This window comes from Enhydra lutris, unplaced genomic scaffold, assembly GCF_002288905.1.
Source record: "Enhydra lutris kenyoni isolate GAN:26980312 unplaced genomic scaffold, ASM228890v2 scaffoldscaffold6, whole genome shotgun sequence".
Classification (NCBI taxonomy): Eukaryota; Metazoa; Chordata; class Mammalia; order Carnivora; family Mustelidae; genus Enhydra; species Enhydra lutris.
The window spans coordinates 12,017,913-12,033,035 of NW_019154090.1; the positions used below are offsets into that span (position 1 = coordinate 12,017,913).

Below are 15,123 nucleotides of genomic sequence, written 5' to 3' on the forward strand. Positions count from 1 at the left end.
TCCAGATATGCAAATTAATCATCAGGGGACTTAATCATGCGATCTGATACACTTAAACATTAGGATTAATAGGAATAATTTGTCAGTAGACCTTACTCTGCTTAGCAGATTTGGTTGCGATCGTATGCTCCTTTGTTTCTTTCATGGCAATTTTCTTGCCTTCTATTTCTTCATAGATGCTCGAGAGATATTCTTCCGGGAGATCTTTACTATCGTTGATACCCCGATTCATTTTAATGTATTGTTCTTTTGTCATTTTGTTTTTTACCTGAAATTTAAAAAAATTAAAAGCCATCCAGAAAACATCCAATGGCCCAAATAAAACTCATTTAGCTACTACATCGTATCAATCGTTAAAATATTTTACCTGAGGGCTGTGCAAGTCGGTGGTTAGCATGATAATTGAGTACGCTAGGACATATGCAGTGTCAGCACTAGCAAACAGGGTTTGCCTGGAAGAGAAGGTTCCAGATGTAAGAACATGCACTGGGAAGAGGCCAATGGAGACACGCTGCACTGAAAACAGGCCGACTGTTCCACGTGTTGCCAAACTAGTCAAGAGTGTTCACGCTTTTAGCACCACTGAAGAGTAACTAATGTCCTTAAGTATAGAAAAAGCTAATTAAGAAATTGTGTCAGGTTTTAGGTTTCTTTGAACAAAGCAGTTTTAAGTCAAGTTTTATTATTATTTTTTTAAGATTTTATTTATTTGACAGACAGAGATCACAAGTAGGCAGAGAGGCAGGCAGAGAGAGAGGCTGGGGAAGCAGGCTCCCTGCTGAGCAGAGAGCCCGACGAGGGGCTTGATCCCAGGACCCCGGGACCATGACCTGAGCAGAAGGCAGAGGCTTTAACCCACTGAGCCACCCAGGTGCCTGCCCCTTAAGTCAAGTTTTATTTTTATTATTATTTTTTTAAAAGATTTTATTTATTTATTTGACAGAGATCACAAGTAGGCAGAGAGAGAGAGAGAGAGAGAGAGGAGGAGGCAGGCTTCCCGCTGAGCAGAGAGCCTGATGCAGGGCTCGATCCCAGGACCCTGGGATCATGACTGGAGCCGAAGGCAGAGGCTTTAACCCACTGAGCCACCCAGGAGCCTCTTAAGTCAAGTTTTAAAGAAGATTCTCAAGGTACAGCCAGAACCCTGGATTAGGGTGTGGCAAGCGAGGCACCCGGAGACAAAATGCAGAGACCCTCACTCTGACCATGATGGTGAGGCCGCCGGACAGTCTGCACCCTTGTGCTTCACCTGCCTCACCCTGGTCCTATTCCTGAGAGCATCTACTTTGTGCTGGGCCCTGGGGAGAAAGAGGATAAAAACTGCTGTTCATGGCACCTGGCCGGCTCAGTCAGTAGAGCGTGTGACTCTTGATCCTGTGCTTTGTAGGTTCAAGCCCCATGCTGGGAGCAGGTATTACTTAAAAAAAAAAAAAAAAGAGAGAGAGAGAGAGAGAGAGAGAGAGAGAAAACTACTGTTCAGTTATTCATTATTTACAGCTTACATTACCCACTGCAATACTGAACAGCAGAAATTTGAAGAAAAATATTTATCTTGTTCTACATAATATGCTGGTGAAGTCTGACTTTTTTTGCCTAGGCAGGAAAAGATACAAATGTGTGGCTACACAGCCTCGAAATATGTGGATCTAAAGCTACAAAAACTGGTCTGTCCAAACCATCCTAGGAAGGAAAGGGAGAAACTCTGAAGAACGTAACAAAAGGTCTGAATTCTAACATGAAACAATCTAACATGTTTAGCCATTGAGAGAAACAGACCAAGGTCCCCAGAACTTCTCCTCTGCCTTCACAGCACATTCTAACGTCTACTGGGTCAGTGACCAGATGCTGCTCTGCTGACCACGCATCTAATGGGAACAGCTCACTGTGCACCTGGAGGAGCAGAACCAATTAATATGAAAATCAAGTTGACCGGGGAGGCAAACTGTTATTAAAAATTTCCACATCGGGGGGCGCCTGGGTGGCTCAGTGGGTTAAAGCCTCTGCCTTCGGCTCAGGTCATGATCCCAGAGTCCTGGGATCGAGCCCTGCATCAGGCTCTCTGCTCAGCAGGGAGCCTGCTTCCCCCTCTCTCTCTGCCTGCCTCTCTGCCTACCTGTGATCTCTGTCTGTCAAATAAATAAATAAAATCTTAAAAAAAAAAAAATCTCCACATCGGGGCACCTGGGTGGCTCAGAGGGTTAAGCCTCTGCCTTCGGCTCAAGTCATGATCTCAGGGTCCTGGGATCGAGCCCCACATCGGCTCTCTGCTCAGTGGGGAGCCTCTTCCCCCCACCCCCCCGTCTGCCTCTCTGCCTACTTGTAATCTCTGTCAAATAAATAAATAAAATAAAAAAAAAAAATTGCCACATCATGTTCGCAGTACACTCAGACACTCTTCACTTCATGCCTAGGGGAAAGAGTGTGAGCTTTTGAGTCAGACAATCCATACTCTCTCTCTGCCTGCCTCTCTGCCTACCTGTGATCTCTGTCTGTCAAATAAATAAATAAAATCTTAAAAAAAAAAAAATCTCCACATCGGGGCACCTGGGTGGCTCAGAGGGTTAAGCCTCTGCCTTCGGCTCAAGTCATGATCTCAGGGTCCTGGGATCGAGCCCCACATCGGCTCTCTGCTCAGTGGGGAGCCTCTTCCCCCCACCCCCCGTCTGCCTCTCTGCCTACTTGTAATCTCTGTCAAATAAATAAATAAAATTAAAAAAAAAATTGCCACATCATGTTCGCAGTACACTCAGACACTCTTCACTTCATGCCTAGGGGAAAGAGTGTGAGCTTTTGAGTCAGACAATCCATATTCAACCCTGCTCTGCTACTTAACCAGCTGATTAACTCTGGCGGGTTGCTCAATCTCCCAGAACCTCAATTTCCACTCCAAAAAAATGGACACACCACTCCCAGGCTTACCATTAATTAAATGAAATGTATGTAAAACCCATGGCATGGCTGACATACAGGAAATACGTTTTTTTGTTTTTTGTTTGAGGATTTATTTCGTTTAGACAGAGAGAGCATGTGCATGCACACGCATAGGGGAGGAGGGCCAAAAGGAGGAACAGTCTTAAGCAGACTTCCCGCTGAGTACAGAGCCTGACACGTGGCTTGATCGCATGAACCTGAGACCACAACCTGTGTTGAAACCAAGAGTCAGATGCTCAATTTACTGTGCCACTCAGGTGCCCCAGGGGATGTCTAATAAAGGTTAGCTTTTTAATTTCCACTTCCTACAAAAACATGGGATGCCTGGGTGGCTCAGTCGGTTAGACATCTGCCTTTAGCTCAGGTCATGATCCCGGGGTCCTGGGATCGAGTCCCGCATTGGACTCCCTGCTCGGCAAGGAGCCTGCTTCTCCCTCTGCCTGCTGCTGCCTTGCTTGTGCTCGCTCACTCTCACTCTCTGACAAATAAAATATTAAACAAACAAACAAGCAAACAAAAAACATGATGGACCCACCAAAAGAGGACCTAAGATGAAATCATGCACTTAGGCGGGTTTTATTATATTATTATGTAGCCATTTCTGGAACCTGTTCATCAGTATCTAACCAAAGAAAAACCCAAATCCTTGAGATCTACCCCATATGTTAAATCAAGGAGCTGTTCTTAATTAAGAAAGAGGAGCCCAAGGGCCTCTTCTCAACTCATAAAATTACTCTTATCAAGATAGCATGGGCTCTACCTGTATGAACATGGACAAGTTACTTAGCCTCTCTGATTCTCAATTGCCTTGACTGCAGAAAGGGGACACAACAGAAGCTGTGAGGTCTTACCTGAGATAATCCCTCAGCAGTGTCAGGCACATTGTAACAGAAAATTTACTTGTTTGGTGCAGATTTAGAACGATTAAACTCAACTCCCAACCAAATTAAGATCAGTGCTCTGAGGTAGGCAAAAAGATGACATGGAAAGGACATCGACACAGTGCTCACCCCTGGTTGCATTCTATGTATCTCGCAGCAAATTTCTCCATTAATCGATCAATCTTCTGGGCTTCCCCAGGCAGACGGAAACCTTCTAGAAACGTCCGCAGGGCTGAGACAAATTCCTTTTCGCAGAAGTCAAGTTGATCCACATAGGCATACATCACTTCCTTGTTGAACCTTGTGCTGTCTCCCAGAAAATCACCTACTTGGGTCTGAAACATATACACCCACTCATGTCTAGAAACTGTCATATGTGAACCAACAGTAAAACACACTTCAGACAGAGTGAGGAGGCAGAACGCACTGCTCTCAACACTGAGAAGAGGCTGGCCTGCTAGAAAAGCTGAGACTCCAAGCCTGCCCACCCACCCACCCATTCCAGGCTCGGTCTATCCTGTCTCAGAATAGGAGGAGGCGGCACAGGAGACGTAAAGATGAAAGAATGATGGGACACACTCAGGAGGGAGGTTAGCTGCAGACAGGCAGCCAGAAGTTTCTAGCAGTCAGGGGACACTTCAAGCTCTGACACTGTTCTAGCAAGTACACAACAGGCTCTTAGGAGTTTTTCGCGATGCTGGCCGAAGGAGTAAGTAGGACTGCTATGACCGGGGTGTGGACAATAGCCGCTGCACTCGGCGTCAACCAGGCTTTAGGTTAAAGCTAGGGAGCATCTCGGAATCACCTGATAAAACCAACACGCAAGTGTCCAACCCCCAGCCTTACAGAATCAAGGCGCTCCTCCTGATGCAGGAATTGGGCTATGTCTTCAACTGATGTTCCCAGCATGCCTTGCTCCTGGAGAAACTGGATGCCTCTCTTGGGTTTCTTGTTGAAACTGTTTCAGGAAGAGACAGGACATGGGTTACTTATTTCAAAATCTGGAGGACAGAAAAAGCTAGCCTTTGAGGCATGAACAAGTCATCAGCTATCAGCTCAGGAAGGTCCTGTATGTCTTGCCAGCTTCTCTGAATTTCACCTTCAGTTTCTGACCTAGCTACAGCAGAGTCTGATGGCCATCCGCAAACATCTGTTCACCTCCTCTCCAACACTAACAGAGCTCTAGATGTTCACCCAGGCACACAACGCCCCAGATTAAAAGCTACATTTTCCTGCCTTAAAAAAAATTATACTTAACTCCCAACCAAACTAAGATCAGTGCTCTTGAGGTAGGTATCAGTGCTCTAAGGAAGTGTTTTCATACTTCCTTAAAGTATGGCCACGTGGGGCACCTGGGTGGTTCAGTGGGTTAAGCCTCTGCCTTCGGCTCAGGTCATGATCTCAGGGTCCTGGGATCGAGCCCCGCATTGGGCTCTCTGCTCAGCGGTGAGCCTGCTTCCTCCTCTCTCTGCCTGCCTCTCTGCCTACTTGTGATCTCTCTCTCTCTCTCTCTCTGTCAAATAAATAAATTAAAAAAAAAAAAAAAAAAGTATGGCCACGTGATAAAGTTCTGGCCTGTGATGTTTGAGCAGAAATGGTAATGGGTACTTCTAGGCAGGATCCTTAGTAACAAAGCTGGCTTCGCTGGGAGGTATATTCCTTTTGTACTTTCCCCTTTATTCGTTAGTGTATGTGTGATGGCTGGTGCTCTAGCAATCACCTTAGACCATGAGGCAATGCTGAAAGTGAAAACCGTGTTAAGGATGGTGAAAGAGAGGGGCTCCTGGCTGGCTCAGCTGGTTAAGCATCTGATTCTTGATTTTGGCTCAGGTCACAATTCTAGGATGAGACTGAGCCCCGTGTCGGGCTCTCTGCTGGGTGTGGAGCGTGCTTAAGATTCTCTCTCTCTGCCCTCCAACGCTTTAAAAAAAAAAAAAAAGGATGGCAAAGGAGGAAAAAGTAAACAGTCTGGATCTTTGACGTCCCTGAGAGCCAGTATAACAGCCCTAGACCATCTGTGTTGGGATTTCCTTTAACAGGGCTTAAGTACTGTTTGTATTTCCTGTTAAAGGTAGGCATACTCCACTATGGATAAGTTCAATGTGCCATTTACCAGGTCCTGCACTGGAGGACGCTATGTGCTGGGGCGAAAGACATGCAGGAAGGACATGGATCAGGTGCGAGCAAGAGCAGCCTGCAGACAGGTGGCTACAGAAGGCCTCCTTGAGGAAGAGAGGTTTTGCCAAGCCTGAGGGAGGAAAAAGACCCAGGAGTGTTCCAAGCAGAGGGCACTATGGTGAGAGGAGCTCAAGGTGTTCAAGGGACTGAAGTGCACAGTGTGACTCGGGTACTGGCAGGAGATGAGGTCATTGGGGTGGGGGGGTGGGGGTGGAGGCCAGATAAGGCTATGATGAGGAGAGGGAAACCTGGAATGATTTTTGGCGGCGGAGTGATAAGACCCGATTTAAGTTTTTAAAAGATTAGCTCCTGCGGGGAGACTAGACTGGGGGTGATAAAGGGCTGGGGAGAGTAGAAATGAGATCAACACTTCAATTAATAAGTACTGTAACATAAGCTTTTTAAACAAACTGAATTTACTAAGTCAACTAATCATTAAGAAGTTGGACAGGATATGAGACTGAGTTTACATATTTCTGTGTGTAAAAGACTGGAAAGAGGGGCACCTGGGTGGCTTAGTGGGTTAAAGCCTCTGCCTTCGGCTCAGGTCATGATCTCAGGGTCCTGGGATCGAGCCCCACATCCAGCTCTCTGCTCAGCGGGGAGCCTGCTTCACCCTCTCTCTCTGCCTGCCTCTCTGCCTACTTGTGATCTCTGTCTGTGACAAATGAATAAATAAAATCTTAAAAAAAAAAAAAAGACTGGAAAGAAACACATTAAGATTTACTAATACCTGTAATGATGATGCGCTTATGAGAGAATGTCATTTTTCCAAGATACACAACTGAGGTATTATGATGAGAGCAGATTACTTTCAAATGGTTCAGAAAAAATTATACATAGATAACACTAATATGGCAAGAGTTCATTCTTCTGTATGTTGGAACTGTTCATAAGATATAGTTGGAAAAAAGTTACCAATGGTGATTTCCTTTAGGTAATAATTACATGAGTGATTAAACATACTTGCTTCATACTTTTCTTTATTTTCTAAATTGGTTTAATTTCTTGCATTAGGTAAAATAAAAATAAAAAGACCAGGCATCAACTATACAAAGCTATTAAATTCTAATCTCAAACTGCCTCTCCTTCTCCCACTCTCTCACTCTGGCTGGCTCAGTCTGGCTTGGCTGCGAGTGCCAGCACGGGCCTTTTGTAACAGTCCTTCCCCTAGTGAAGTCAGTCCCAGGTTCCCAGAGAAGATGTGGCTTTGTCAGAGGCCCCAAGAGATTCGGCTGGAGTAGCAGCCGTACTCACAGCTCGATGCCATGTTCGATAATCTCCTTTTGTTGTTTGATGACCTCAAACTGCTCCGGATCATCCTGGACAGCCACCTGGGTCCCCGTGGACTCCATGGACGTCACACTGCTCCGTCTTGCCATGTCAAGGCCTTTCCCATCCCCCAGTTCCTGATCTGTGGGCCTCTCCTGACCTGCAATGACATAAGAGCAAAGGGAACCAAATCAACAGATGGGACACAGACGCACCTGAGCTCAGGTCGGGCTCTCTGGTTCCCTTTTCCAGACCTGTAACGATAAAGTTTGTCCTTTAAGAGTCATGAGCATGAAACCTTGACATCACTCAAAAATTTACTTTTTTGTGGGACTTGATGAGCTAATTCTAAAATTCACACGAAAGAACAGAAGTGTAAAAACCATCAGGACACTTGAAGAACAATGAATAGGAAGACCTGCCTTAACAGGTATCAGACTCACTAAGGAACTCAAGGCATCTGAAAAGTGTGGTATTGGTGCAAGAACAGACAAATCCATAGAATGGAACAGAAAATTCAGAAACAGACTTACACAGGGAAATCTGGCATATCATAAAGGTGGTGCTTCAAGGTGGTGAGGGAAGAAGAGACTACTAAAAAAAAAAATCAGAACTGTTTCTCCATTTGGGAATATGACATCAGAGCACAACTCATACTATTCTCCCCAAATTCCAGATGAATTTAAAAGCGGAAGCTTTAAGGCATTCAGCAAACTACAGAGTTTTGCTAATTTTAAGACAGTAACACAAAGATGACTTTCCCAACAGTCCTATTGTGAATGGAGGTAATGGTGTGGCAAGCCCTCTCACCGAGGCTGGTCTGGTGGTTGGGATTCACATACAGGTCTTTGCTCCATTCCACCATGCACTTGAGAATGGACACGAGGCACTCCAAACCTTTCTTCCTCAGACTGAGCTCCTGAAGGACAGAAGGGACATGGCACAGAGACTTAACAGATAAACTGAGTGCAGAAATCTACAGGACTATTAGGGAATTCTGGGACAATACCAAGATAATCACTGACAGTCAGTGCTATTAAGCAGAGAACCTAAGGAAAAGTTAACAGGTGACCTAAGTATTAAGGGCTCATTGCAAAAACCCTGAAAATCTCTAAAGCTGTTCATTACAAATACCTTAGTAGAAAAACAGGAGATGTGTGCTTTCCTAAAAGGAACAGTGTTATCTGGAATTTTTTTTTTTTTTAATGTAAACGTCTATGCCCAACACTGGGCTTGAACTCACGACTCCAAGATCAAGAGCTGCACGCTCTGGGCGCCTGGGTGGCTCAGTGGGGTAGGCCTCTACCTTCGGCTAGGGTCATGATCTCAGGGTCCTGGGATCGAGCCCCACATCAGGCTCTCTGCTTGGTGGGGAGCCTGCTTCACACTGCCCCCCCTGCCTGCCTCTCTGCCTACTTGTGATCTCTCTGTCAAATAAATAAATAAAATCTTAAAAAAAAAAAAAAAAAAAGAGTTGCATCCTCTACCTACTGAGCCATCCAGGTGCCCCGGATGCATTTTTGAAAGGATGATATTCACTGCTTATATAATTTTAAAAAAACACCTGTCACTTTCCTTTTTAATAAACCAATAGGGTTGAGTCGCCTGAGTGGCACGGTTGGTTAAGCATCCAACGGTTGGTTTCAGCTCAGGTCCTGATCTCGGGGTCATGAGATACAGTCCCACATCAGGCTCAGCGCTCAGTACAGAGTCTCCTTGGGATTCTCTTCCTCCCTCTTGCTCCCCCTCTGCCCCTTCCTCCCCTTGCGCATATGCACATGTGTACACTCTCAAATAAATATATATCTTAACCAGTAACACCCCCCCCAAAAAAAGAGAAAAGAATTTTCCATCATGCAACAAATGAGTGATTCTGGACACATTCTTCCTCTTCAAACACTCACAAATGCATTACATTTTAAGGCTTCCTCTACAAATAAAAATACTAATTTTTTAAAAAGTAGCATTTCTTAAAAAATTGAACATGAATCACAGATAATCTAAAGAAATGCAAATATTTTCTACTCAAAACAGCACCTATGGTGGCACAGATCTCTCTGTGAATCTAATACAGCCACGGACCTTCTAGGGAAAATGGCCATCCACCAAAATTCTACACATAATGCCAGGCAGCTCACAGACCTTCTGACCAGTTCCTTCAGAAACCTTAGTTTAAGATCCTCTTCTCTGTGTGGGCACTCTAATGAGGCAACTGGATAAGAGACAACTTCCTTTGCCTTACTGGAGCCTAGGAGCCTGTTTTCATACAAGCTTTGGAAAGGTGACTGAGTGAACTGACTTCCTACAGGTCTCGGCTCAAATGTCACCTTCTCAGAAAGACTACCTCTGTGACCCCGTTAAAAATGACAGCACCATTTCTAGCCCTCCTTTATCAGTGCTTTATTCTTCTCTGTGGCTTACTCCTCCGTTGCTGACCACAACAGTTGTACACATTCATGGGCACTGCATTTTGTTCACTGCTGTGTTCTAGCACCAAGGACAGCGCCGGCCTGGCACACAGTGGCGCTCAATAAACGTTTATGGAGATGAATGCACTTTATTATTATTTTTCTCAAATGGATCCTTAAAAATAAAAATCCACGCTGGGCATGGAGCCTATCGCAGGGTTTGAACTCACAACCTTCAGATCAAGACCTGAGCCAGTAAGAGTCAGACCCCTAATCGAATGAGCCACCCAGACACCGTGAAGCAAATGCACTTTAAGTTTAAGCGGCTGCTTTCTGCTCAGGTCATGATCCCAGGTTCTGGGAATGGAGCCCTGCATCAGGCTTCCATGCTCAGCAGGGAGTCTGCTCCTCCCTCTCCCTCTGACCCTCCCCCTGCTTGTGCTCCTGTTCTCTCAAATGAATAAATAAAAAAATCTTACACACACACACACACACACACCCACACACACACACACACATAAATGGGTGTTTTCAGTGTTTTTACCTGCAGAGGAGTCATTCCTAGCTCGTGTCCACTTCTTCCCTGAGCGATTTTGGATAAATCATTCACAAGGCGCTCAAAAATGTTAGCAGCATTTAAATCACAGTCGTAGTTGACATAAATATCTACAACACACTGGGCGTCTTGGAAAATAACACAGAGGTATTAGAAATTATGATCCAACAGACACAGCAGTTACATTTTCTTATTAAATTAGATTCTTTCTTCAAAACTGCTTCCCAGTGAATCACTGACTCAGGTAGACACGAATCCCTCAGGAAATGTGTGTCAGATGTACTACAAGCCTGAGGAGGCCCTCTTCTGTCACCTGCCTCGGCACTCACTGACTCTCGAGCAGCTTACTCTGCCTCTCCAAAGCTCTCTTCCTCATAAGAAAGGGATAACAATTGTCTGATCCACCTCTTAAAGTTGTGTCACTTGTGGAATTATGTCTGATGACAGACAAGTGGGAGGCTTGGTAACCAGCCACACAACTGTATGGTGATAAGGCAAATCCGAATTGACCTTGGGATTCAATCAAGGGCTGGCAGCACTAACACCTTGGACCCTGTGACTGACAAAGTGTTCAGTTTGTAGGTGGAGTGACCATGTATCCTGGTTTTGCAGGAGCAGGGGGCTTCCCAGGGTGTGGGACTTTCTGTGCGAAGACCACAAGGTCCAGGTCAACCAGACGGAGCTGGTCATCCTCTAAAGGAGAAGAGGAGTGGGACTAGATGTCCCACTAATGGTTAGCATTAGGCTTTCAGGTGAGGCTTTCCCAGCACAACATTAAAACTCTAAAAGCAGGAGGTAAAGGTCTCAATCTGGATTTTGGAAAAGCATTTCTGGGTAAGTCAATGGATGAGCACCCTCAGAGTGAAAATACCTGCACAGATCCTTGTCAAAGTCTGAATGACCATCCACCTGTGCTCAAAAGAACTTGTTGATGTTTCTAAAATGTTCAGGAAAATCTCTTTGAAAAAGACCTACATGACACAGAGACAAAGGGGACACCAATTAATACCGTTTAAATTGGGGCTCAAAAACCCCAAAGGCTGTAGTGGACCAGGCAGCTCCAACGAGGGAGGGAGCCTGGGGAGAAGTAAAGGAGCAGCGCGTACACACACACACACACACACACAAACACACACACACACACACCCGCGCACGCACTGCTGAGGCACGTCGGAACCCTGGCCTCCCGGGGGAACAGCTAGCCGGGCAGGACCACAGCAACCGGAGGATGGAGCCCCACTAGAGGAGCCCCTCAGCAACCAGCAAGAGCTGTCAGGCCAAGACGAGGACTAGCGTTACTGTTTTGAGAGAAACCAGAGATCTGGACTGTCATGTAAAATGAAAGTGACCTCCCAATTTGCCAACTAAATCAGATTACTTCAAACAATGTACAGGCTAAACACACATGTTCAGGGGACAGAGACTAGCCCTTGGGTCATTCGATTTAAACTTTGGGTTAAAATGAAAGGCACCTCAGCCATCAAAAGAAATGAAATCTTGCCATTTGCAACGACGTGGATGGAACTAGAGGGTATTATGCTGAGTGAAGTAAGTCAATCGGAGAAAGACAACTATCATATGATCTCCCTGTGATGCAACATGGGGGGTTGGGGGGTAGAAAAGAAAAAATGAAAGAAGATGGGATCGGGAGGGAGACAAACCACAAAAGACTCAATCTCAAAAAATAGACTGAGGGCTGCTGGGGGGAGGAGGGTCGGGAGAGGGGGGGTGGGGATATGGACATTGGGGAGGGTATGCGCTATGGTGAGTGCTGTGAAATGTGTAAACCTGGCGATTCACAGACCTGTACCCCTGGGGATAAAAATACATTATATGTTTATAAAAAAATTAAAAAATTAATTAAAAAAAAAAAAAAAAAAAGAAAGGCACCTCACATCTGGGGGCAGGAACTTTTAGGAAAAGGTAGTCTCTCACTCTGGGGTGCCAGCAAGTGGACCGTGTAAGTCTAGTTCCTGATGACTATGTCACCAGGATTTAACTCTTTGTGTATAAACACTATACAAAAAAAAAACAAAACAAAACAAAAAGAACCCCCCAAATCATTGTGGAGTCCATACCTCTATTTGCATTTTCAAGTGCATTTTGAAGTTTGAAAGAAGAGTAAGAAAAATGGCAAGAGAGAGTTCAAAGACATCAGGCACTGAAGAGACGCCATTTTTGGACAACGCCACACAAAGATACTGCTTGATCGCGTTGATGAACATCTCATGAGTCCTGAAGACCGGGCCAGCGTTCTGCAGGACGGACAGGAGCAGCTGCAGGGAAACCACTTTGGAGCGCAGCTCGTGGGATCTGGCAAAGGGAAAGACAGCGACAGTGCTAGAAGATTCCATTTTAAAGAGTGCATTTCTTGAGAAGGCCTCACTCCTCTACCAGCGAGCTGAGTTTTCTGAGAGCCAATGAGTTAAGAATTGGCACTGGCATCTATATGCCAAGAGCATGAGGGCAGATGGCATGAGGTGGGTCCTCCGGGGAACTGTAAGCCCGTGAGGACAAGAGCTGCCCACTCTCACTATCCTTTTCCTCTCCCTGACATAAAACAGGGGATGTAGGGGGAGCAGAGTAAGCATAAACTTACGGGTTCTGCAACTACAGTTACTTTACATCACACATGTGAGACTAACCCCTGCGTCCTCTCACTCTGGGGACAAACAGAAACAGTGCTCTTTATTCACCCACAGGCCTGGAAAGAAGGAAATGTTCCTGAATCATCTCCTTAACGGTCATATCTCAACAGGAGAGTTGAGGATTATTGTTAGCGACTAACAAGAACAAGGACAATAAAACTCATGAAGTGCCAGGCCCCACACTCAGGATGCGCTGATACCACTTCATGTCATGGACCCTGTAAGGCAATTTCCCACATCCCCACTTTTCAGATGAGGTTCGGTAACGCCTACAGCTGTGGAGGCGCTTTCAAGCGAGCCAGGAGTGAAAGCAGCTCTCTGGCTCCATAGCCCTACCGGTTCTGCAGTAACTGGCTCACTACGAAGCAAGGTTTGGCTTCTCTGGGTTGCACCTGGGGCTTAAACCTGTACCCATGGAGCAGAGGTTTCTCAGCAGGGCAGGGAAGTGAGGTTTGTACCCATCCTGCCCCTGCCCACCCTGCATCAGATTAAATTCGTCAGTCGGGAAAAAGAGAGTAACACGTTCAGTATAGTAACACTTTCTCGTATATAAGCCAAGGAAAGTAACACTGGGCAAAATCTTGGTTGGTGTGGACACAGAGACAATCTATTATAAAAGGGCTGTAGGGACAGCAGGAGTCTGAAAACTGTAAATTCCTGCATTCACACCAATCAAGGAACAGGGCACTGGGGTATCTCGGAACCCCCAACATCCTCCTGAGTCATCTCGGTCATACACGGCCAAGAACTGGTGTCTGCTTACTTTGGATCTGGGGGGCCTTCAGCAAGGGGTTTCATGGACAGCTTGCAAAGGGAGCGAAACACCAGGAAGGCGTCCTTCTGCAGAATGTGAGAGAACCTAGCAGCCACTTGATGTCCCTGTGCATCTGATTCCTGAGGTTAGAAACAAGTAAGAGAAAAATTAAGGGGTCAAAACAAAATTATTTTTCAAAAATAAAGAATGTAATTATTTCATGGAAATTTAAAATTCTGTTATTCAATGGGGAAGTGAGGAATGTGGGGGAGGGGACAATATGCCAAAACAGGAGCTATGGGGGAGTCATTCTGGCAATTCTAAAACCTTGTTCCTTGTTCTTCAAAAGTGGGCATGGATGGCTTAAAATGATAAATGAGCAAATGTTAAACCATTAAAAATCTAAGACAAACACAGTTGACCCTTGAACAACACGGGTTTGCACTGCACAGGGCCACTTAGATATGTACATTGATTTTCTTTTCCTTGTGATTTTTTCTCTAGTCTACTTTATTCTAAGAATACAGTATATAATACGTACATGAAATACGTGTCAATCAATTGTGTATGCTATTGGTGAGGCTTCTGGTCAATAGCAGGCTATCAGTGGTTAAGTTCTGGGAGAGTGAAAAGTTAAACGCAGATTTTCGGCCACATGGTAGGAGAGTGTCATTGCCCCTAGCCCCCCTGTTATTTAAGGGTCACGTGTACAAGTTAATTATATTAGTTTGGATAACACTATTTCTAAGAACACTACTGCAGGATAGATGGGGGGAAAACAACAGGCATTTGAAAATACACTTCTTTAACTAAAAAAGTAAGCTGCTTTAAAAAATAAAAAATCTGTAACGTATGAAAAAGACTAGTATGCTCGACATACAAAAAGTTCTTATAATTCATTAAGGAAATTACAGAAACCTTCCACCCAAATGAAAAGCAGGCAAAAAAAAAACATGAATAAGCAATTCACCAAGAAACGCAAATGACAGATTAACCTAAATAATGTTACTACTAATTATTACGGCGGGATCTTTCTCCCATCAGACCACCAAAATTTGGAATGAAGGTTATTGCTCAATTTTAATGAGGGAATGGGGAAATGAGCACTGATTGCCTACAAGTGGGCAGAGATTCAAGCATTACCTTCCCAGCAGGCTAATGTGATGTTAAGGAACAGAAGCCTGAAAGCTTCCAACTCGTGACCCAGCAATATCACTTGTAGGAATTTATCCTAAAGAAAGAATTAAGGATGTGCACAAGATTTATCTATAAGGATGCTCATTATAGAACTATTTCTCGTGATTAAAAAAAAATGCAGTAACATAAAAACCTAACAGGGAATTGGCAAAAGAGATTATGGCAATCTACAGGACAGAATTTTACATGACCACTGAAACAGTATGTACTGATGTGGAAAGATGCCCATAAAACGGTGTTGAGTAAACAAAGCAAGTCACAGCCTAGTACAAAAGGCAAGAGTCCTTTATGCGGACTG

At 44.9% G+C, this 15,123-nt stretch overlaps 1 protein-coding gene across 2 annotated transcripts in view; it reads right to left on the reverse strand.

The window, feature by feature from the left end:
- The window catches only part of LOC111141359 (ADP ribosylation factor guanine nucleotide exchange factor 2), a 100,433-nt gene that overhangs the window by 48,884 nt on the left and 36,426 nt on the right, over window positions 1-15,123 (reverse strand). For both annotated transcript variants that reach the window (XM_022493838.1, XM_022493837.1), the window contains exons 9-18: window positions 13,638-13,768; window positions 12,305-12,539; window positions 11,098-11,197; window positions 10,215-10,354; window positions 8,073-8,181; window positions 7,248-7,422; window positions 4,659-4,770; window positions 3,942-4,147; window positions 368-452; window positions 97-268 (exon numbers count right to left, since the gene is read on the reverse strand). In XM_022493838.1, the coding sequence (XP_022349546.1) occupies window positions 97-268; window positions 368-452; window positions 3,942-4,147; window positions 4,659-4,770; window positions 7,248-7,422; window positions 8,073-8,181; window positions 10,215-10,354; window positions 11,098-11,197; window positions 12,305-12,539; window positions 13,638-13,768 (1,465 nt within the window). The remainder of the gene's footprint in view (window positions 1-96; window positions 269-367; window positions 453-3,941; window positions 4,148-4,658; window positions 4,771-7,247; window positions 7,423-8,072; window positions 8,182-10,214; window positions 10,355-11,097; window positions 11,198-12,304; window positions 12,540-13,637; window positions 13,769-15,123) is intronic.